Source organism: Neomonachus schauinslandi, chromosome 1 (genome assembly GCF_002201575.2).
Source record: "Neomonachus schauinslandi chromosome 1, ASM220157v2, whole genome shotgun sequence".
NCBI classification, from domain to species: domain Eukaryota; kingdom Metazoa; phylum Chordata; class Mammalia; order Carnivora; family Phocidae; genus Neomonachus; species Neomonachus schauinslandi.
This window is the reverse complement of record NC_058403.1, coordinates 198,301,423-198,324,655: the sequence shown is the minus strand read 5'-3', so window position 1 is coordinate 198,324,655 and position 23,233 is coordinate 198,301,423. Positions and strand designations below refer to the sequence as shown.

Genomic DNA, 23,233 nt, shown 5'->3' with positions numbered 1-23,233 from the left:
GCAGGGCATCGCGGAGCCTCCAGCCCCAGGTTCGTACCCACTGGCCACAAGGCTGTGTCGCACACACCACCTCCTCTGCCCAGGGCCCTCCTCAGGCCCTCCACCTCCGCCTCCACGCTCAGGCCCACTGAGCCTCTGTGACTGAACCCTTAGTGTCCAGGCGGGAAACTCCTTCTGGCTCCTAGGCCCTCCACTTCTTCTCCAGCCCCCTTCCCACCAGGCACCTTCTCCCCAGCCAGGACCACTCGGGCCACCATCTCAGCAAGTGCTAACAAACACGACTCAGAACCAGAGCCTTCTCCCTGGGCCCTAGGGACGGCTCTAGAAGTTCTGGGAGCACCTTGCTCCCCCAATTTTTAGAAGTTTCTGCCTAGAAGTGTACATATTATGACTACCATCATCATTTTTAGGAGAGAGGATCCATGGCTTTCATCAGATTTTCATAGCAGCATGTAACCCCTTTGCCCTAGGTAGCTCTTTCTCGGTTGTCCTTCCACCAGTGCTGGGTAAACCCTCTACTCATTTGTTTGCATGCCCGACCAGCACGGCAAGCCGCACCAGACGAGAACCGGGGAACAGTGATTCCTACTGCACAGCCCTGCTCCCTGGCCTTGGCGGGGCCTCCCTCTGCTGCAGGGCTCCTGATTCACTCTCCCTGATTTCCAAATGAACTTCCCAAGCAGCTATTCCATGTCTTTGCAACTCTTCCAAGGTCTTGGTCCACCCATTTAACAGGATTGTAGCAAACTTGTCACCCAACACAGGCTCCCTCAACCCCCCTCTTCTGGGCATCAAAATTCCCTCTCCGCGGTTTATTCAACAGGCACGGGCCTGACTCTTGTCATCCACTATCTCAGTCTGGGTTCCCCAGGAGCAGACCCTAAGAGAGGTGGTTTACTTGGGAGGTGCAGAAAGCAGAGAGAGGGGAAAAGGACAAGGAACAAGGGAGGGAAAGCAGACAACAAAGGGTGTTACTGGCCAAGTGACCTCTGTGGGTAATGGGGTTTAGCTGAGTCATCCCACCTGAGGGATTAGAGAGCTCAGCTATTACACGCCCCACCCCGCGGCGACTGCTTGAGGGCTGCTCCTAGGGGACACTAACTCCCCGGCACCTCAGACCTTGCTGCACCTGAGATGCTCTGATACAGGAGATGCAGGGACTGGTAGCTGACAAGCAGGCGGGCAGGCGCTGAAAGGGCAGGGGGGATGTGGCCAGGGCCCCACCACTCCCCGTGCTGGGCGCTATCACAATCGCCACTGGCTATTATTAAGTGGGAGACAGACATCCGAAGGCAGTGACTGTGGAAGCGTAAGGGCCCGTGGATCCAGATGCCCGCAGACACTGTGCGCAGACTCCTCACTAGACAGAGGTTGTGGCAGGCAGTCTTCTACCACGGCCCCAGTCTCCCCCACCCCCGGTGCTCACGCCCACGTGCAATCCCCCCCGAGAGTGGGCTGCGCCTAGTGACTGGCTTCTGACAGATGACAACAGAAGTAATGATGTCATTTCTGAGATTAGGTTACAGAAGATTATAACCCTTGGGGACGTAATGCTCAGTGAAATAAGCCAGTCACAAAAAAACAAGTACTGTACAATTCTACTCCTATGAGGTACCTAAAATAGTAAATTTATAGACACAGAAAGAACAACGGTGGTTGCCAGGGCTGGAGGAAGAGGGGGGTTATTAACAGGTATAGGGTTTCTGTTTTACAAGATGAAAAGTTATAGAGATGGATGGTTGTACAACATGAATGTATTTAATATCAGTGAACTATATACCTAAAAAGGGTTTATATGGTAAATTTTATGTTGTATTTTCACACACACACACACACACACACACACACACACACAAGGGCACACAGGCTCGTGCATGTGCACAACCAACTGAAAGGAAAGAGACTATAATCCTTCCTCTGTCCCCTTCTTCTGGAACCACCACTCTGATGAAGTTAGCCATGTCGTGAACTTCTCTGGAAGGTCCACGAAGCAAGGAACTGAGGGGGCCCTCAGCCAACACACGGTGAGGAGGGGAGCCCCTCAGCTCAACAGCCTGCAAGAAGCCCCTTGCTAGCTGGCCACTGAGTGAGCCTGGAAGCGGATTCTCCCCATTCGGGCTTGGAGATGAGTGCAGCCTTGGCTGATACCTTGAGTGCAGCCTTGGGAGACCCTGAGCTAGAGGTCGCAGATAAGAAAACCAAGCCCAGAGAGATAAAGGATGTGTCCAAGGACAGAGCTGACAGGCAACTGAGCCAGGATTAAAGCCAGGGCCGCCCAATTCTCAGCCCTGTTTTTTCTCAACAGCCAATGTGCCTGGGTGGTGGGGAACCATGCGAGTTCCCGTAGAGAACAGGAAACAGACGGCAAGGCCCACCACGAGCAGTGTAGGAGCGGGGCTGAGGTCCTAGGGATCCCTGGGGTCTCCAGCCACCAGCATTCACAGCATGAGGCGCTGACCAGGGCCCTGTGGAAACCCCGCGTCCAGGCTTAGCCACCACCACGGACACCGCAGTGCCGGCCCAGGAAGCCCAGCCAGCTCCGCGGCTGGCCAGGTCGGGCTTCGTGTGGAGTTCAGGGCTCCTGATGACCCCGTCTAGGGTAGCCAGGCCAGTGCAGGAGACCTCAGGCTTGTTTTGTTTGTTTTTATTTTTATTTTTTTAAAGATTTATTTGACAGAGAGATAGAGCACAAGTAGGCAGAGCAGCAGGCAGAGGCAGAAGCAGACTTCCCCGCCGAGCAGGGAGCCCGACTCAGGGCTGCATCCCAGGACCCTGGGATCATGACCTGAGCTGAAGGCAGACGCTCAACCGACTGAGCCACCCAGGTGCTCTGTTTTTGTTTTTCTTTAAATACAGTCCTTCCTCTCTATCCAGATAGAGCAACCTAGAGTTCCCGGGAGTTTACCTTTACACTGACACATCCAGTGGCTCTCTGCAGAACCTGACAGAGGATGCCTGTTACTCAGCAATTCTGAAAACCAGGGCTCCTGATCCTTGTCCTCCGGCCCTGGGCACGTAAGGGGGTGTGGTGGGCGGAGGGGAAGGAGGGAAAGGCAGGCTCAGGGGACCCAGCTGGGTTCAACTTCTAGTGCCAGCCCTGGCTGTGTGCCTTGGACAACAGTGTCTGCACTCTCCAAGCCCCAGGCCCTTACTAGGGAATGGGGATGGAATCCCAGACCTCACGCATCACTGTGAGGACCCAACAAAACAACACATATAACCATCCGGCAAAGTGGCCAAAAACATGTCACTTATATGGAGTTACATTACCATGGCCTAAAACTATTAAAATTAGATTTGGCATCTCCTGAAGATCAATCCCTTCACTCCTTTCACACCCCCAACCCTTCTCCTAAGCATGGTCACCTACGACTCCAAGTTTCTCCAAGTTCAATACACATGATCTTCCTACTGCCACTTTCCTCATGTCCTTGCGTCTGGGGGACTGGCTTCCCACTGCATATACGATCAAAGTTGAGACCCCACCGCCTCAGATTCAACTTGGCCCCACCTACCTTATCACCCATCATGCACCAAGAAAAATGACTCAATTTACATTCCTGGTCTGCTAAATAAGCCGGGCTGTTTCTCTGTTAAACAAGAAGCTTTTCCTCAGCACTATGTTAAAATACCAGACTATATGTGCTCGAATGGAACACAATTCCTACTGGGTGGAAATACAGAGAGGAGAAGCAGGGCAAGAGAGCTGGGGAAGGCTTCCTGGAGAGAGTGGTATCTGAGCTCCGCTAAATGACTGCAGGCCTGCGGTGCCCCGGAGGGCAATCCAAGCATATGAACTTTGGTCCTCCTCCAGAACTTCGGCCAGATCTGATCAATGACAGTGACAACAGTGACAGCCACAAATGTGTCAAATGCAAGTGATGGGCCTGGCACTAAGCCTTTGCATGCCTTCGTGTAATCCTCTGACGACGTATGATATAGATATGATTATCATCCCCATTTTATGAATGAGGAAACATGGGCATGAAGGTGTGAAGTAACCTGCCCAAGGTCACACGTGTGGGAAATGGAAAGCTTCTACCATTTCTGCTTTGTTCTTCTGTTCCTCTGGTAAAAACATCCCTTTTTCCAGAAGGTGCCCCTCCCAACCTAACAAGGCCATTAGTTAGTGACTCCACTCTTAGAGAGCGTGGGCCTGACTCAGAGCACCAGGACCCGGCACAGTGGATCAGAGACCTCTCTGCAGGACCCACAAAGGCAAGACTGCACAGCGCAGCTGACATCCCACTGTGGGGACACTAGAGCAAGAGGGCAGAAAAAGGGCTATATAGAAAGCCATCTCCAGCATATGGAAAGACTGGCAATTCAATAAAAAGAAATCCAAACGACTTCATTCAAAATGGGTGAACACCTACCAAAGAAAGACATGCAAATACAATAAGCACTTGACATTAATCATCTGGGAAAGGCAAATGAAGACCACAATGAGATTTCTCTATGTATCCATTAGAAAGCCTTTTTAAAAACTGTACCAATAGCTTTACAGCATAAAGACTAAACTTTAATGTATGGAAATTTATAAAGTAACTCAAGAGGCTGACATATGTGAAAAGAATGATGCTTCACCCCTGCAGTCTTCCCCAAACCCACAATCCCAGGCTAATCTAGAGAAAAAACAAAAAATCCACCTGGAGGGCAGCTCTACAAAATACCTGGCCGCTACTCAAAACTGTCAAGCTCATCAAAGACAAGGAACGTCTGCGAAGCTGTTGTACCCAAGAGAGGCCACCGGGGAAGCGACACGCGAGTGTAATGTGGTGCCCTAAATGGGATCCTGGGAGAGAAAAAGAACTTCAGGTAAAACCTAAGAAAATGTGGTTTCCTTAGTTTTCCTTAGTGACAGGTTCTCAGAATTTCCTTGTTTTTGACAACCTTGACAGTTTTTTTTTTTTTTTTAAGATTTTATTTATTTATTCATGAGAGACAGAGAGAGAGAGAGAGGCAGAGGGAGAAGCAGGCTCCCCGCTGAGCTGGGAACCCTACGCAGGACTCGATCGCAGGACCCCGGGATCGTGACCTGAGCCGAAGGCAGACGCTTAACCATCTGAACCACCCAGGCGCCCTAACCTTGACAGTTTTAAGGAGTTGTGGTCAGGTATTGTATAAAAAGTCCCTCAATTGGGGGGGCGCCTGGGTGGCCCAGTCGTTAAGTGTCTGCCTTCAGCTCAGGTCATGATCCCAGGGTCCTGGGAAAAAGTCCCTCAATTGGGATTCATCTGATGTTCTTCCCATAATTAGGCTGGGATTCTGGGTTTCTGGGAAGAAGACCAGAGGTACAGTGTCTCACTTGTCACACATCAAGGGTATATACTATCAGTCTGATCTATCACTGCCGACGTTGACTCTGACCGCCTTGCCGAGGAGGTATCTGTCTGGTTCTCCACTCTAAAGTGCTTCTTTTCTCCCCGTCTCCATACAGTGTTCTTTGGAAGGAAGTCACTATGCACAGTCCACGCTTAAGGAAGGGAAGTTATACTCCACCTTCTTGAGGGCAGAGTATTTACATAAATTATTGAGTATTTTTGCCCAGATTTGTCTATTTCCCCCCATTTACTTATTCAATCATATGAACTCAGATATTTATTTTATACTTTGGGTTATAATCCAATACTACTTTGCTTTATTGCAAAATATATTTTATTTTCTAGCATTGGCCATTGGGAGCTCTTTCAGTTGGTTCCTGTATCCCTTTGACATACATTATATTTATTTTAAACTGACATCTTTGTCTTCTCTTTCTAGCCAGACTGAGATCTCCCCGGAAGCCATGAGGCTCTATGTGTCCCTTAGATCATCACCCTGCCGGGCACACCACAGGCATGCAATAAACATATGCTGAATACTAGAAGGAATGGAGGGAGGAAGGAAGGATGTTCTGGTTCCTGGGTGGGCAGCAGGTGCTTGTGCTGTGCTGCCCGGTGCCTGAGCCTCCTGATTTTCCTTTTGAAATGGTCCTTTCTTGTCCTCAGCCTCACGATGGAGACAACTAACAATGAAGCCAGTCAACAAAGTACCCGCCTTCACCACAGGATTTGGGATGGGGACAGGCAGGTAACCTCACTTAGAATCAACCTGGCACCTTCTCATCCTGCACCAGATTGGATATTGCAACAACATGGGGCTGAAGCTGCTGGAGCTACTGTTAGGTAGATCAAGAGTGGAGCTGACAGAGTAGAAAGGTGGGCTCCTTTTGAGGCCCAAGCCATACTATCCTTGAGTTCTAGGACTCCAAAAATTCCCTTTTTGCTTACTCTAGTTTGGGCTGAGTTTTTTGTTCCTTATAACTAAAGCAGTCCTTACCATTCCTGTTTTGCTGGCCTGAATTTTCAGCACGGATTATCCGTGGAGGTAAGGTAACTGACCACTAACCTGCATAGCACCAGGTCACTGCACCGAGGCCTTCAAGGCGGGGGCCAGGGCAGGGCGGGGGAGGGGGGAACTCCAATGAGGAAGACAGAAAACAGACAATCCTCTGTTGAGCCCTGAAATTATTTGTACACCTGCTTACTATCATCATCCCAGACCAAAGAAGGGCACTATGGAAGTTAAAGAGCTCACAAACACGTCACCCCCTCCCCCAATAGCTGTATCATTAAACGTCTCTCCTGTACCGTCAGGCCCACCAAACTCCTGGAGTCACGAAACATCCACAAACACAGACCACCCTGTTGTGACCAGGAGCCCTCAGTTCCACTCTGCGGTACAACTGCATCAGAGGTTAATGAAGGTAAAAGGTCTGAACCAAGAAGGTCCCATGTGGAGCCAATGGTCAAGCTGGGACATGAAGTCACAGAGCTGGTTTCTGCCAGCATCAGACACGCTCGCTCTGACCTTCATGGACAGAGTCCTAGGAAGACGGATTCACGTACAGCTTAACACACACCCAGCTGACCAGCTGGGTCTCTATTTAGCATCAGCAGGGCTAAATTTGTAACAAGGTACCTGACAGCTACATTACCATCGAAGGGAACAGAAAGGAATGTACCACCACTGTCAGAGAGAAGGCGGGAGCACAAGAGCTCTGCTCTCTGAGCTTTGAATTTCCTCCTCAACAACACAGCCCAGCACAAATCACGGGACCAAAGCACAATGTGCAAAGGAAGGACACTTTACCCGCTACCTGGCAGGTAAAAGCTTCAGAGATGGGCTAATGGAGCTCGTAAGATTTCTGAATACCAAGTCCAGCATCACAGTGAGTTAGTTCCTCCGCCTGAGACCTTCGACTGGAGCGACTGTTACTTCCTAGTGGCCATCAGTGCTCAGCTCAGAGACAGTCAACTGGGGATGGTATGGTCCAGGAGCAGCAGGGGTCAGGAGTCCCGGGGTTCTGATGCAGTGCTGACCCCACGTAAACTAAATAACAGAGGCTCCTCATCACTGTGGCCCCACTTCCTTAACTGTAAAAGGGATTTAAAAAACACAAAACACAAAAACTCAACTCTTTCTACCTAACTGCATTGTGAGGAGAAAATCGGACCTAACCGATCTGAAAAAATGAGGTGCACACCGCATACATTAGATGGTGTCAAGACGCTGATGACAGAACATTCTCTAGGGATGCTCCCTGGTTCTCATGACTGCTTGGGGCAAGGAGATGGCCTGTCTGCCAGAGCACGGCTCGACCCCAGGCATGGTGTGTGAGCAGGCCAGCTAGGAAGCCAGACCCACCTGGCCACAGTGACCACAATCACAGACCCCACCCTGTTATTGTAGGACAGTCGCACTTTTGTGTCACTTGGGGTTTCCTTTCAAAAAAGGTTATTCATTAACTGTGTGACTAAGTATCTGTGGTGCCTCTGTAAAGCCGGTCAAGGACACGTATTCACCAATCAGAAGCTGGCCACCCTCACTCTCACTCCCAGAACCCCTGCCTTGGCCAATCTCCACCCAACCCTCGGGGCTCTCCCCGGCCACACGCTGAGCACCTACCCACTCTGGCCGCTCACTGGGCTCCCCTGGTTTGCGGTCAGGGGCCACAGGCGGGGGCGAGTAGTCCTTCACAGGAGTGGTGAACTCCACTGGTCCTGTCCCCGGCAGGGGCAGTTTCAGCAGTGGGCAGCTGGGACGAACAAGAAGGAGAGAAGGGTTAGGACACGGCAGGAGCACAGTCCGCGCCAGGACGAGTGACGCGGGGGCCGCTGCAGGTGCTCTGCGCTCTCCCTGCCGGCACCGTACGTATGTAAAATACCGGGATCACAGAACTGCAGGGCGAGAAAGACACTCAGAGCCTCTGAGATCACAAGTTTTCAAGCTCATTTTTAGTCAAAGAAAGCTTATAAGGAAGTCCAATTCATAAAACAGACTGGTTGAATATTTTTAGAGACGTAATAAAGATGCTAAAAAAAAAAAAGCTTGTCAAATTAAATATAGGTAAGACAACAATAAGAAATTGGGGGGAAAATTTATAAAAATCCCAAAGGATCCCAATGCATATTGCTGGGCAATTGCTCCAAAAAATCACTGAGGGTGTGGTTTACACTCAGACCCACTGTTCACATGGGAAAACCTTGGTCTTACATCAAAAAGCTGGCAAACCGATGTGCATTTTGTTTCCCATCTTTTAAACAAACCTTCTGTTTTTAATTGAGAATTAACTTTTATAGAATACGATGCACAAATCTTAGATAGTTCAATGAATTTTTACATACGCATACACCTATGTAATCACTACCTAGATCAAGCTATAGGACATTTCCAGAACCTCAGAAGGCAGCCTTCTGCCCCTGCCCAGTGAAGAGCATCCCCAAACTACTATCAGGGCGTGCCTGGGTGGCTCAGTCAGTCAAGCGTCTAACTCTTGGTCTCAGCTCAGGTCTTGATCTCAAGGTCGTGAGTTCAAGCCCCGCACTGGGCTCCCCACTGGGTGTGGAGCCTACTTAAAACAAACAGGGGCGCCTGGGTGGCTCAGTCGCTGAGCGTCTGCCTTCGGCTCAGGTCATGAGCCCAGGGTCCTGGGATCAAGCCCCGCATCAGGCTCCCTGCTCTGCAGGAAGCCTGCTTCTCCCTCCCACTCCCCCTGCTTGTGTTCCCTCTCTGGCGGTCTCTCTGTCAAATAAATAAAATCTTTAAAAAAATAAATTAATTAAAAAGAACTTCTATCACCATAAATGAGTTTTGCCTTTTTAATGGCTTAAAAATGAAATCACCCATTCCACATGTGTACTCTCTTGTGAGTGGCTACTTCCACTTAAATTTTATCTGCTAGATTCATCCATACCGGTGCACACAGCAGATCACCCTTTCCCGCAGGTATGTGCCATCCCACTGAATTATACCTCAGTGAATGTTTCCATTTCACTGTCAAGGAACCTGTGGCTGGTATCCAGTTTCAGTTATTAAAAATAAAGCTATTATGGTCATTTTTATATATGGCTTTTGGTAGCCATAAGCACTCATTTCTGTTCGGTGTGTTCCTAGAAGACAATTTCTGGGGGTTAGAGTGTACATGTTCAGCTTTGCATATAATACCGATTTTCCAAAGTAGTTGTACAAATGTATGCTCCCACCAGTGGTGTGACAGGAGTTCCAACTGCTCCAGAGCCTTGCCGCCTCTAGATGTTGTCAGGCCAATTAACTGTAACCATGTCGAGGAGGCAGCAGTGGGGTCTCTCTGTGGTTTCAATGTGCAACAGTGTTGAAAATTCTTTTGCATGCTTGTTGGCCATTTGGACACATCCTCTTTTGTGAAGCCCTTCTTCAACTCTTTTGATTATCTTTTTCTCATTGATTTATAGCTCTTTATATATTCTAGCTATGAGTATGGAGTCCTCTTCACAGCTACACGTTTCCCTCCTAGTCCTACTTTCATAGCACCCCACCAGACTTGGTGTACCGTGTTGTTTTCGTTCTCATCTAAAGGTATTTCCTAATTTCCCTTCTGATTACTTGACTCACTGGTTGTTTTAGGATGCCCTGTTTAACTTCCACTTATTTGTGGATTTTCCAGTTTTCCTTCTGGTATTTTTAATTTCATTCCACTGTGATTAGAAAAGACACTCTATATGATTTCAGTCTTCTTTCATTTTTTAAGACTTGTTTAATATGGCCTAACATATGGTCTATCCTGGAGAATGTTCCATGGGCACTTGAGAAGAACATCAATCCTGCCGTTGCTGCGTGTTCTCTACATGTGTTAGGTCTGGCTGGCAGACACTGTTGCTCAAGTCCCCCATATACTTATCACCTTGTCTGGTCCTTGTATCCAGTACTGAAAGTGCAGGATTCAAAGGTCAACTATAACTGTGGGTTTCTCAATTTCACATTTCAATTCTGTCCCTTTTCGATTCATATATTTTGGGGGTCTGTTGTTAGGCGTGTGTGTGCGTGTGTGTTTATAACTGGTGTGCACTCTTGCTGTATTAAGGCATTTATCAATATATAATGTCCTTCTTTGTCTCCTAACCTTTTAAATGGTATCTGATAATTATACAGCCACTCTAGGTCTCTTTCTGTTACTATTTGGCATGGAATGTATTTTTCCACCCTCTTATTTTCAGCCTCTTTGTGTTCTTATATCTGATGTGTAGTGTGTATCTGAAGTAGACAGCATATAGACGCAATCTAATCTGCCAATGTTTCTTTAATAGAAGAGTTTAATCCACTCACATTTTATGTGATTACTAATAAGGAAGGATTTACTCGTGCCACTTGTTTTTGCATGTCTTATATGACTTTTGTTCAATTCCTTCAATTGCTGCTGTTTTTTTTTTTTTTTTTTTTTTTTGGTATTTGGCTGAGTTTTGGTAGTGTGCCACTTTGACTCCCTTCTATCCTTTTCTGTATTTTTCAAGTTATTGCTTGGTTACCGTGGGGACTACCATTATTATTAACAATTTACAATCACCTAGATTGAATGCTGGGTTGTTACAGAGGGGTTCTACAGATGTGAGCAGGTAGGAGAAGAGGTCAGCGACCTTGAAAACAAGACAACTGAAATCATCCAGCCTGAGGAGCTTAGTTTCAACAGTATCTAAACACTGTTTCTATAGATCTGTCTCACCCCTTTTATATTGTTATTGCCACAGATTATAATTTATACATTGTATGCCCATCACCATAGATTTAAAAAATTATTGTTCAATGCACTTGCCTTTTAAAGCCCAAAAGACAAAGAAAGATGTTACAAACCCAACTAAAAGTTACAAGTCTGGTTACCCTTACTAGTGTTATTTTTAATTATGGTTTCAAATGACTGTCTAGTAACCTTTCATTTCAGCCTGAAGGACTTTCTTTAGTGTTTCTTGTAGGGCAGGCCCAGTGGTAACAAATCCCCTCCGCTTTTGCTTATCTGGCTATTTCTCAATTTCTCCTTCATTACCGAATAATCATATGGTAGAATATACGATTCTTGGTTGAGTTTTTTTTCATTCAAAACTTTAAATGTTATCCAATTGCCTTCTGGCCTCCATGGTCTCTGAGGAGGTATGAGCTGTCAATCACACTGACACTCCCTGGTTCATGAACAGTTGCTCCTCTCTTGCTTTCAAAAGCCAAGGTTCAACTGTTTGGAGGTAGGTGTCAAGGGCTGTCTCCAAACTTGGTTCTGCTCTGGAAAGCTCTGCACAGCACACAGGCTGAGCCCTGGGCTCTGCATGTGGAGTGGAGTCTGGGGGCCTAGAGCTAAGATGATGGAGCTTTAGCCTCACTACAGGATGAAAGCATGCAGTACACATCTACATTCACTTCCCACACCACAGCTGCTCAACTGACTGAACTAGGGGCAGCCTGTTTCTCAGACTGTGAATTATTAAAAACATCTGTGAATTCTAGGAGTCTAAACACTGCAGCAGGAAGAGAAAGAAGGGCAGGACACTCCAGAACCTCCAATTTTCTCAGGATAAAGTCTCTTGGGAAAAAGTCCACAGGCTTGACATTCTTCAAGAGGCTGCCAGTCATTCTCCACCCTTGCCCGGGAGCCACACACTTGCTCTCTTGCTCCTGAGACTCCATCCCTGCTGGAACACGCTTGCCCATTCTTCTCCTAGATCACTCATCTTTGAGGCCTCAGTTGTGGTACCACTTGCCCCAGAAAGTCTTTTCCCTTTCCCCAAAGTCTGGGTTTCCCCTTTGGTGGCTCCTCCGGTGAGCTACCGAAGTGCCCCATACCCACCCCAACATGGTTCTTCTCACTGACAGAGACCTGTTTCTGTGCCTGTAACTAGTGATGGTCTCTCTCGCTGAATACCTATGTGCCAGACACCAATCCCAGCGCCTTCCACCCATTTGCTCATTTAAGCCTCACCACAACCCAGTGAGACGCAGAAGCTATATCCCCACGAGGAAGTGACAGAACCAGCAGGTCAACACAGGCAGTGTGGTACCAGTCTGTGCTCTTAACATCACACTCACATGTCTTGTATTGCATTTGTTTTGCTAAAAAAATTTAAATGACCATACATTCCTTTTAACATAGGCAAAGAAAACACCAAGAAAAAGATTCTACAAAAATGCAAAATTCAAGGGAATAATCACCATCCACGGCTACTAAATTCTAGCCAAAAGGAAAGCTTGGAAGCACAGTGTCAGGCAATTTTCAGAAGTAAAAACACTTACTTTTCCAAGGTTAGAAAACAGCCTAGAGACATTTAAAGAAACTGTCTGGGGATTTCTACCACCACCCCCATGTTACTTCCCCAAAACTCATTTCTAAGACCAGATTACATCTTGGCTTACCCTGATCTTACAGGGGCAAAGGCAATGAACCAGGTCTCCAAAACCTCCCCTGCCTTTCCTGTCTCAGCTCCACCCATCCAGTTGCTCAGGCCAAGCACTTTGATCTTGACTCCTCTTTTTCTCATACTCCACATCTGGTCCTCAGACAATTCTGAGGGCTCCACCTTCAAAATATACCCAGACACGGCCACATCACACCACCTCCAGGCTCTCCACTTAGACTAAGCAACCATCAACTCTCACCTGGAGCAATGCAATCACTTATCTCTTAATCAGGTATGGACCTGAAATCCCCAATCTTCTTCACCACCCAACCCATAACTTTGTCACTGCACCTGCTCCCCACATGTGACCACCTGACGAATCCCAACAGGCTGCTGGGGACCTCCCCTTATTCCCTCTGTTCTTATTTCTGGGCATGCTGGCTCAATTTCCGATTTCCAACTGCTAGCACTTGCATCTCTTTCCCTGAGACTATTGTATTGCTGTTGGAGACCTCTCTGCCTAAGTGGTGGGAATTGAGGCTAGCTGGAGGCAGCCCTCAACCAGTAGTTGATGTGGTGATTGTACAGATCAGGGGTTCACAAACTACAGCCCACAGCCCATTTTTGTGTGGCCCATGAGCTAAGAATGGTTTTTACACATTTAAAAGGTTATTTTAAACAAACAAACAAGGGGCGGGGTCCTGGGATTGAGCCCCATATCGTCAGGCTCCCTGCTCAGTGGGGAGTCTGCTTCTCCCTTGTGCTCACTTTCTGTCTCAAATAAATAAAATCTTAAACGAGTAAAACAAACAAAAACAAAACCCAAAAACATGACAGAGACCATATGTGCCCTTACTATCTGGCCCTTTATGGAAAGAGTCTGCTGACCCCTGGCACAGACTGTCCAAGCCCCCACACCCAGGTGGGAGCTCTGAGGTGGCCGTCCTACACCATTTCTCAGCATTCCCCAGTGAGATGACACAGCTGCCTGTGGGGATAACTTGCGGGATGGTGCTCCTTCCTTCCTAGCTCATTGTTCCACCTTGCTGCCAGCGCTCATTTCATCTCACACACAAGCTACACCTTGTCTTAGGGGAGCCCAAACCAAAATCCCCCCTGCCCCCCAAATGCCAGCCAAATTCCTGCCTATCCTTCAAGGCCACACTGCCTCTCTACTCCTCTGTCCCCAAGCCAGTAATTACCTCTCCTCTATACTCTATGGCAGCCTGCAATCACCGATCCCAGAAACCTCTACTCATCCGCATGATTAATACAAGAAACGTAGGGAGGGAACATGCCATTTTAATTTCTGCATCCCCAATACTAGCCACATGGAAGACATTCAGGAAATGTTCAGGATGAGTTATCTTCCAGATGGCCCACGCACGGCTGACTTCATGGGTGTACAACCCGTATTGCTACACAGGACCCCATGCTCAGAAGGTCCAAGCGCTTGGGGTTTAATGCTCTGCAACAGCAGTATGGACATTCTCAATAAATTTATCTTTAAACTTGTGTTTTGAAGTGAAGTCCATCACAATGGAGCGTGTGCTGAGGGTATAGAGCATAGGTTCACCTGTGGTCCCTCCTCTCTGGGACCACCAGCTCCTCTGCCCCCTCGAATCCCAGGACCTGGCCTTGCCCTCCCTTATCCAGGTATCCCCTTTGCTGCTGCCCCCTGGCAGGGGCCTGAATGTAAAAACAAGGGGAGGGGGTCGAGGTCAGATGTGCACGCCTTGCTGTGTCCTAGGGCAGGGTGAGGTGACGGCCAGCCCCTAGCCCAGACTGGCAGGCAGCACCACTGCGCACCTGATGGGCCTTTGGGTGGGGACCTTTCACCCACTCCCATGCAAGAACATTTAGGACCTTTACTGGTCCTTTCCCCTGCTTCCTGACCAAGCAGCCTTACACTGTCCTATTGCTCTGGTCCCACAACTACGGGGATGCTACTGGCTCTAGTCTCATCCCCTTCTCACTCCCAGCCACCTGGGATTGGGGTTCAGGAGATGCTGAAGACAGACGGAAAGAGCAACCACAGAAAAGACGTTCAGAGATGTCACCTGAGGCGCCTGTCTGGAGACATCAAGGTGAGACATGTTTTCTCCCTTCCCTTCTCAGAGGAGAACAACAGTACAGGACGAAGGGTGGGGTAGTGAAAGCGGTATTTCTGAGATCTCCTGCTCTCTCTTGTGTTTGGGGAAATTTCAGGTGGTGAAGGAGTCTTTGATCTCCCACAGGCACTTCAGAGCCTTTCCGGAGCTTGTTTGTGAGGCCAGGAGTAACTTTTGCTGGGGGAGGCCTTGGCTCTGGCATGCTGAACAGGCCAGTGTCCTGGAGCAGCTGCAGGAGCTGGTCCCCTGGGCTCTCAGGTGTAGGCGGCTTCAGGGCAGAGCTCAGAGGCGCTTTGGGACCCGTCCTCAGCTACCCAGCCTGGCTCTCCAGAACACAGTCACAGATAGGCCTTCACTTATTTAGATTTCTTTCTTGTCCATGAAGAGAATAGAAATGTGTCTAGAGTGGCCACAAAGGCACACAAAAAGAAGCCTTTAACATAAGCCCCTGTGTGTACACCCCACCAAGAGGCCATGGTGATCTTGGGGAAACTCGTAACGTGGACAGACCGGGGGAGGCTGACAAGCAGAGGCCACCACAACTGAGATGTGCAGCCTCAGTCCCAAGGTACTGTGTCCCTCCAGAGAAAAAGGAAGAGGAAAGGGGCCAAGCCTGCTCTGGAATACCCACACAGGCTGCACAATGACCGTTCTTCATGAGGTTCAGAATGGCCTCATCGTGATTTAACTTGCTCTCCAAGCTCTCTAGCCATGAGCAGCAGGCTGTAGAATCAACAAGGGACCCAGTGACCCTCATGTTAACCTCTGTCCTGCATCCAGGAAGGCCGGTAGGTAGCCTGGCACCCAAGCACTCTTTCTTCATCCCACAGTGCACCTACCACATCCCCGCCTGGAAGCAATAGCACCCTGTGCCTTGCTGGGCTGCTGCTGGGCCACACCTCGGGTGACCTAACCTCTAGGAAATGTGAAGACACCTCTTGCCACAGTGCCTACGTGCCGTAGGTTCCATCAGATTTTCCCAGAGCAAAGAGCATTCACTGCTCCCAGGGTGATCCAGTGCTGATGAACAGGGTCTACAACTCAGGTGGCTGCTAGATCTGAACAGGGTTCTCAAGTGCAGGGATCCTTTGAGGTCAAGCTGCACAACTGCCTCATTCCAGGGACAATAAAAGATAAGCCACTAAAGAGAATGTAGATATCTAACAAAACTACTAAAAGCTGTCTAGGACCCACACTTTGTTTTCTGCAGGCAACCCGAGACTCTGAACAGAAGGGGGGACTCTGCTCTGGACAAAGAATCTTCCCAAGGTTAGAAGAGGACAGGCTTGTGCCACAGGGCCACAATATCTGGTCTCTTGGACAAAAAGGCCCAGAATCTGTGGATCCTTTGAAACAACTTTGTCATTTTAGGAGGCTGACAGACTTCATCTAGCCTTGGGAAATTCTTCCTAAGCCAATCAGATTTTAAGAAAAGTTGTTAAAAGGCTCCTTTGAGGGCATCTGGGTGGCTCAGTTGTTAAGCGTCTGCCTTCGGCTCAGGTCGTGATCCCGGGGTCCTGGGATGGAGCCCCATGTCGGGCTCCCTGCTCCGCGGGAAGCCTGCTTCTCCCTCTCCCGCTCCCCCTGCTTGTGTTCCTTCTCTCACTGTGTCTCTCTCTGCCAAATAAATAAATAAAATCTTTAAAAAAATAAAATAAATAAAAGGCTCCTTTAAGGTAACATGACAAAGATGCCGGTTTGGGAAAGTAATTACAGGGCACTAAGAATGGGACAGTCCCTAAGGCTGGTTTTCCTCTTCAAAGAAAAACCTCGTGTCGGGCGCCTGGGTGGCTCAGTTGGTTAAGCGACTGCCTTCGGCTCAGGTCATGATCCTGGAGTCCCTGGATCGAGTCCCGCATCGGGCTCCCTGCTCGGCGGGGAGCCTGCTTCTCCCTCTCCCACTCCCCCCTGCTTGTGTTCCCTCTCTCGCTGTGTCTTTCTCTGTCAAATAAATAAATAAAAATCTTTAAAAATAATAATAAAAAAATTAAAAAAAAAAAAAAAAAACCTCGTGTCTTTGGAAACTGTCGCGCCATTAGAAGGCGGGACCAGAGGAAGCAGCCGGTTCTCGGAGGGGCTCTCCGGGGGACCACCCTCCCTGCCCGGCTGCTAAGTGAGCTGACTGATGGCCACGACCATAAACAGGAAAGGAGGCGAGGAAGATGCCACTCACTCTCCCTGCAGGGTTTGGCTCAGAAGTTCTCCCCCCAGAAGTCTCGCTGACACTGTCTGCCTCTGCACCGAAGCCAGGTCACATGGGCTGACGGCACTGCGGCTGTGTGTCTCGGGTCCAGACTGCGCTTTTGAGGAGAGGGATGGTGTGCACGTCACTGGGCCGGCACAGCGCTTGGCGTATATTCTGGCCATCTTTACTGAGTGATATAAAACCCAACTTTGTGCTCTCTCCTCAACTCCCGTTACACATGGCTACGCCTCAAAAAGCCTCCCTGCTCTTGTCTAGGCAGGTCCTGCCTACAGATCCTGCTCCTGACCCATGGCAGCTGAGACCATCTCTCTCAGGGAGCAAACTCCTTGCAATGAAAGCTATCAGCACCAAACAGTATTCTTCAAAAAGTTCTATCACCTTGGTGAAGTGGAGAAAGTACAGGGCTTCCCACAAGGACCTGCCAGTTGTAACACCACTTCTCAGCTCTCCACGCTAGTTTCATCATCTTGAAAAAAACTAGGACATAACCACCCCCTCTAAGGATGTCAGGCACCAAACAGAACAGCACATGTGAAAGGGAAAGTTCCAAAGGACCTATGAAGCTAGGAGTCATAGAAGATCGGTCTTCCTTGCCTTCCCATCAGCCCAGTCCTACCCCGAACCTCGCCCACCCCTTTCCCAGGACTGATGTTCAGCCAGGAGCACCTGTGGGATATAAGGCAGGCTTGGCTGAGTCTGGGCTGTTCTAGTTGTTAAATATTGCTATCATCACATCTGCCTCTTCCCCCACCTTCCAGCCCATTCTAATTCACCCTGAGTCGAGAAGGCGTTCTCCAAACTTGAGACCGTAGCCATCTCCTAAGGTTTTCACACCAGAGGCCCTCACGTCATAAATCCAAGGACTGTCTGTTCTGAAACACTTATGTAACAGCAAATTACTCATTCAAAGGTAAGGCTCGACTGCACCCAAGCAGCTGCTACATGTCCAGGACGCTGCCTAGTCTTAGCTGGCAACACCCAACATCCAAAGATGAATGGCAAACAGGAAACATCTTTTCCTTTTCCTGTAGCTAGAGTTATCTTCATGGAAGGGGATCACAACTACCCTCCTCAACTCAAACTGACCGCACAGCATGTAAGCTGAATTCAATGTACTTGTCCACCAAGTAGTTCTTATCACCGTCCCACGTGCAGAGGCCACTGAGGACCTAAGGATTTAGTGCAGGGGAAGCTCAGTCACACCACCCTCAACAGAAGGCCATACCAGGGATAATAACCATGAGTGTCCCCATGAACTGCTGCTTCAGAAATCAGCAAAAAAGAGGTAGAGTTGCAGACAGACTTTCAAGAAAGACAGTCTAGTGGTTCTCAGCACATGGTCCCAGGCCTGGGAACTTGTCAGAGACACAAATTCTTGGACCCAGCCCAGACCTGATGAATGAGAAACTCTGGGGCGAGGCCCGGCAATCCATGTTGTGCATGCCTCCAGGTAATTCTGTTGCTAGCTCAGGTTTGAGAAATACATATGCCAGGCCTAGAAAAGTATGATTTTGAAGGACAGAGATGACTTTTAAAAAGTATGATCTTGAGAAATTTTTAAAAAGCTAATTAAATTAGAGGAAAAAAAACCCAAACACAAGAGCTGGGTTCTACTAATTTATCTCCTATAGGATGTAGCCATATCTTATCTTTTACAACACAATTTAACAAAATTTAAGCATCAGTACAAATACACTGAGCCAGAGCGAGGAGAGTCAGGGTGACAGAGTGCCACGGGGGCAGACACCAGAAATCCCTAGGCCTAGATTTAAAGCCCAGTGTCCCTGCTTATTAACTGTGTAGACCACACAAGGCTCCAATCCACCATCCTCCTTTGGTTAAATGGAAATATAACTGGACTGCTTCCCAAGGTTATTATGAGGATTGATGAGATTAATTATATGCCTGAAGCAACCAACAGGAAATTCTCAATGAAAGATACTCATCTTTCTTAGTCCTAATTAGAAAAGAACTTGGGATCATTAAGAACCCGACTGGGAGCTCAGTCCTGAACCACCCTCCTTCCAGCACAGCACTGAATACATCTAACAAACGTCAGATGTACAAAGAATGTGGAAACCTTTCCAGAGGCAAGGATAACACAGTGGGCTCTTTTCATGGCTGTAAGTGTTTTAGAGCCAAAAAAGGCCATCAGATATCCTCTTACACCAGGCCCGTCCTCCTACATGTCATCATCGGCTGTAGCCTTCTCGAAGCCTGTACATAACAGACAGACAGACAGACGGGAACCGAAGGCAGCTACGGCAGGCACGACAGTCGGGGAGCACAGCAGGCCCTGAGAATCAGCAAGAGGTCAGAAAGACGCTCCTCGTGAACACCAGAAAATGACTGGAGAGGAGAGAACCAAGTCTCTGGGTGAGCCCGCACGAGGGTGTCCAAGGAACTGTTCAAATGGACTTTATCTTAAAACACTCAAATGCTCCTGCTCTTAACCAGGTATCAAAATGAAACTGTCACTGTTGAAAAGGATTATTAAAAGATCATGCCTTTCAGTTATCTTTTGGTTTCTTAGAAGTGTCTAAACATTATTTTGAAATAGACTACCAGTGACATGAACAAATCTGGTGAATCCCTAAGTTTGGGCCAGCCTGGACTGTTTACAGTCTAGTGGCTAAACACTCCAGGACGTGAACTCTACACCCACCAGCTCCAATGAGCCTCCAGTTACATTGTGTAAAAAGTATACACAGTCCAAGGGCTATAGAGCAATCAGGATTAGGAAACCTACTGTCCCAACACAGTGGCCCACCATATCCAGCGCAACTCAGAAACATACCAGCAGGCTAAGATGCAGAGCCCTGTGAAGAGGATGATAGGGATGGGGTAGGATGCGCAGAGCAGCCCATGGTTGTAGAAGGCCTGAGATATCTTCTCGCGCAGCCTTTCAGTCAGGGTCATCCTCAGCTGAAGTCACCTTGCTGCCATCCCGGAAAGTGACCATGGATCAGCCTGGTGTGCGCTGGACAGCACAGACAATGGACACCATCTGCAGGTACCTGGCAAGAAAGGGGAAAAGTCAACGAGTCCTGGTTCTGCACACTGGGGCTGCTGGGGGAGGTAGCTGTGATGCGTGGCTGGACACATGTTTCAGGATGCCTACATTCAAGGTCTGGAGACATCAGTCCCAACACACACACACGCGCACACACACACACACCCTCCCCTCTGGTCAGCTCTTAGTAACTGTGGGCAGTTTCTCAGTCAGTCTAACCAAAGAGGCCAAAAACTGATGATAAACTCTCAACCCTCTTTCATACAGGCATTTCTAAAAGCCCACTCCCGAGAGAGGGCACTGTTCCCACAGGTGTCACAGGAAAGCACCCCTGGGTAACCGACATCACCTTCAGCTGCTCTCTGACAAAGGGGAGTTCTGGACATCCTCCCCAGCTTTCTCTGGGCACAGGCCAGATTGACAGAAATCCCTGGGGAAAAACTACACAGGGCTGACCCCTCAGAAAACACATTCTTGCACAAAGAGTGTTTCACTGGTAAAGAATGTCCAGCGGAGTCAGCCTTTAACACAGAAACAGCAAAAAGTCCAGGCCTCTGACAGAAAACAAATGTCACTGTGGCAGCATTAGGCGAAGCTGCTGCTCCTGGTGAGGCAGTTGCTCCTGCCCCGGCCTGCCCAGCAGCTGGCCCCTTCGTGGCCCAGGGGAAGCACCTCTCTCCACAGGATTGGGCCTGGACAGGCTGTCAGTCAAGGTGCCCCTCCCTGACCCACAGCAGGCCAGCTGGTTGGGCCTCTGTCCCTGGACTTTGATTTCCGAGCAAAAAGAAGCAGGAACTGGATGTGGTGGTGCTTATTCAACCCCCAGAGATTCCTGCCCCTGAGACCATGGCTGCCCCAGCCCTTTCTGAAGGTGAGGCTCAGCAGCTTCCTTTCCAGTCTGTGAGCCATCCCAAAGCCTTCCAATAAATCCTCTTTCTGCCTGTGTGAAAGTAGAAAACCTTAAGCCAATAAAATCGGAATAGAAAACTCCAGCAGAAGGCCCAGGGATCTAGAATTCTCTTCATTACAAGCTCTCCGCTGTTACCCACATATAAACCCACTTCTGCTCCATGTTGCCGTTTTCTTTGGTCTGTGTTATAGGGAACGTGCCCAGACTTGTGTCCTGGCTTGATCAGGCTCACTAATGGAAACCTAGGCCAAAGAGGTGACTCTTCAGCAGCGTCAAGACCAGAAAGGAGAAGCAAAAGGAGTCACACCACAGCCAATTCACAAGATGAATGGCTAACACCCCTTCCACCTTCCAGGAAACACAAGCTTTAAATGCATATGCAGTTTTCCAGTCCAGCAATCTTCTTAGGAAATAGAACCCTCTGTGGGTCAACTCAACAGGCTCGGGAGAGAGGAGTCTGCAGGTGGCAGCTGCCAGCCCAAGCAGCAGAGGTGTTTCCAGTAGCTCAGCCATTCACAAGGCTCACCCAGAGCACGGCAGGTCAGAGAGGTCTCTAGCAGAGCACCCACCGGGGGCGACCTGCACTAGTGCTCACCACCCAGCGGACACACAGGCTCTGGGAAGCAGTGTTTCTGCTCCTGTGCCCTGGCCCTCCATCCTGCCCCCGGGGTGGGGGTGGGGAAAACAAATACTGATGAGATGTACACCTGTGGGAAGAAAGACACTACCACAAGGATCCCCGAAGACTGAAGGCCAGAAACCAACTGTATCTCTTCCAACCTCAGTCCTCTGACAAGTCTCACATCTCTTAAGTGTCGCAAAACCAAGCCCTCCAGAAAATTATGATTTTGTAATCCCCATTTCCTTCTCCGCCTCCTCTGTCCACACATCGGCAACACGGGTAGGGGCCCCACCTCTGCAGTCCAGCTTTTACAAGTGGAACTACAGAGAGGAGAAAAAAACTATCTAATTCACTTCCAGTTTGCAGCAAACACAACTCTTTCTGACATGATCTTAGTTAATTTCAGCTCCCACTGATCTTAATATTATCAGTTATACTCATTGTTAATTTTCACAGCATCTGGAAAACAAAGCAAAAAAAAAAAAAAAAAATTTTAATTACACAGCCAACCTACCTGAACCTACCAAGAGAAGACATTATTCATCCCTACTCCACAGTATACATTTTAATGCAAAGCTACTCCAAAGCAAAATTTACACAATCTGATCCAAAAACCTGTTTTTCCTACATTGCCCCATACTTACAGGTTTCTTCAGATCAAAATCTACCGTTCTGCTTCCTGAATTTAAAGAGACACAACATGTGGAAAGGATGGAGGCCTGGGAGGCCTAAGTGTACGTTACATGAAAACATAAACAATCCTGCTGCCTGCCTTTGTGGGAGACCCCACTATAAGCAAAAACAAAGGAGTTTGTTATTAGACACCTAAATTATAGAGCTGTCCACATAAAGAAAAAAACTCCTAGAACCAGTCAGAACAGCCCTGAGGAATTCTATAGAGGACAAGCCTGGATCAAGTCAGACACTCTGGCTCAGAAAATAAAGGGCGCTAGGAATGGAATGCGTCAGTCCGTGAGGACAGACTGGGGAGGCAGGCTCATCCCACTTTGTCATCAGCTTGCTTGAGATACCTACAGTTCTGAACGGGCCCCAGATAGGAAAATACATGTGAAAATTTCAGAAAAATCCACATATATACAACATATTGTCATAAGATATAAAAAAAAATGATTATCTTTTTATGCCTATATTCACCACTCAACTTTTAAAATTCTCATCAACCAACTCACACTTACTAAGAATCAACCAAGAGGGGCGCCTGGGTGGCTTAGTCATTAAGCGTCTGCCTTCAGCGCAGGTCATGATCCTGGGATCCTGGGATCAAGCCCCACATCGGGCTCCCTGCTCAGCGGGAAGCCTGCTTCTGCCTCTCCCACTTCCCCTGTTTGTGTTCCCTCTCTCGCTGCATCTCTCTCTCTGTCAAATAAATAAATAAAATCTTTAAAAAAAAAATCAACCAAGAAAAATAAACGTGCCAAAGACCCAAGGGAGGTGGAGGTAATAGGAAAAAAGATTAAAAAAAAAAACTATATAGACTACAGTCTCTGTCCCACAGCTTTTCAGGATCATTTGTTGAAAATACTCACCATCTCCCCCAAGCTTCAGCCACACTAGACCTATCATGCTTGTTTTTACCACAAAGGTTTACTGACTATCCCATTTCTCTGGAATAAATGCCTAGAAGTGGAACTGCTAGGTAGTATGGCATGGTGAAATTTTCTAAGAAACTATCA

The 23,233-nt window shown here is 48.3% G+C and overlaps 1 protein-coding gene across 1 annotated transcript in view; it reads right to left on the bottom strand.

Annotated features, from left to right (window-relative positions):
- Window positions 1-23,233, bottom strand: part of LOC110577597 (SREBF chaperone) — a 64,319-nt gene that overhangs the window by 15,055 nt on the left and 26,031 nt on the right. Inside the window, exons 2-3 of the mRNA XM_044921739.1 lie at window positions 19,792-20,011; window positions 7,951-8,080 (exon numbers count right to left, since the gene is read on the bottom strand). Coding sequence (XP_044777674.1) covers window positions 7,951-8,080; window positions 19,792-19,913 — 252 coding nt within the window. The 5' untranslated portion in view covers window positions 19,914-20,011. The remainder of the gene's footprint in view (window positions 1-7,950; window positions 8,081-19,791; window positions 20,012-23,233) is intronic.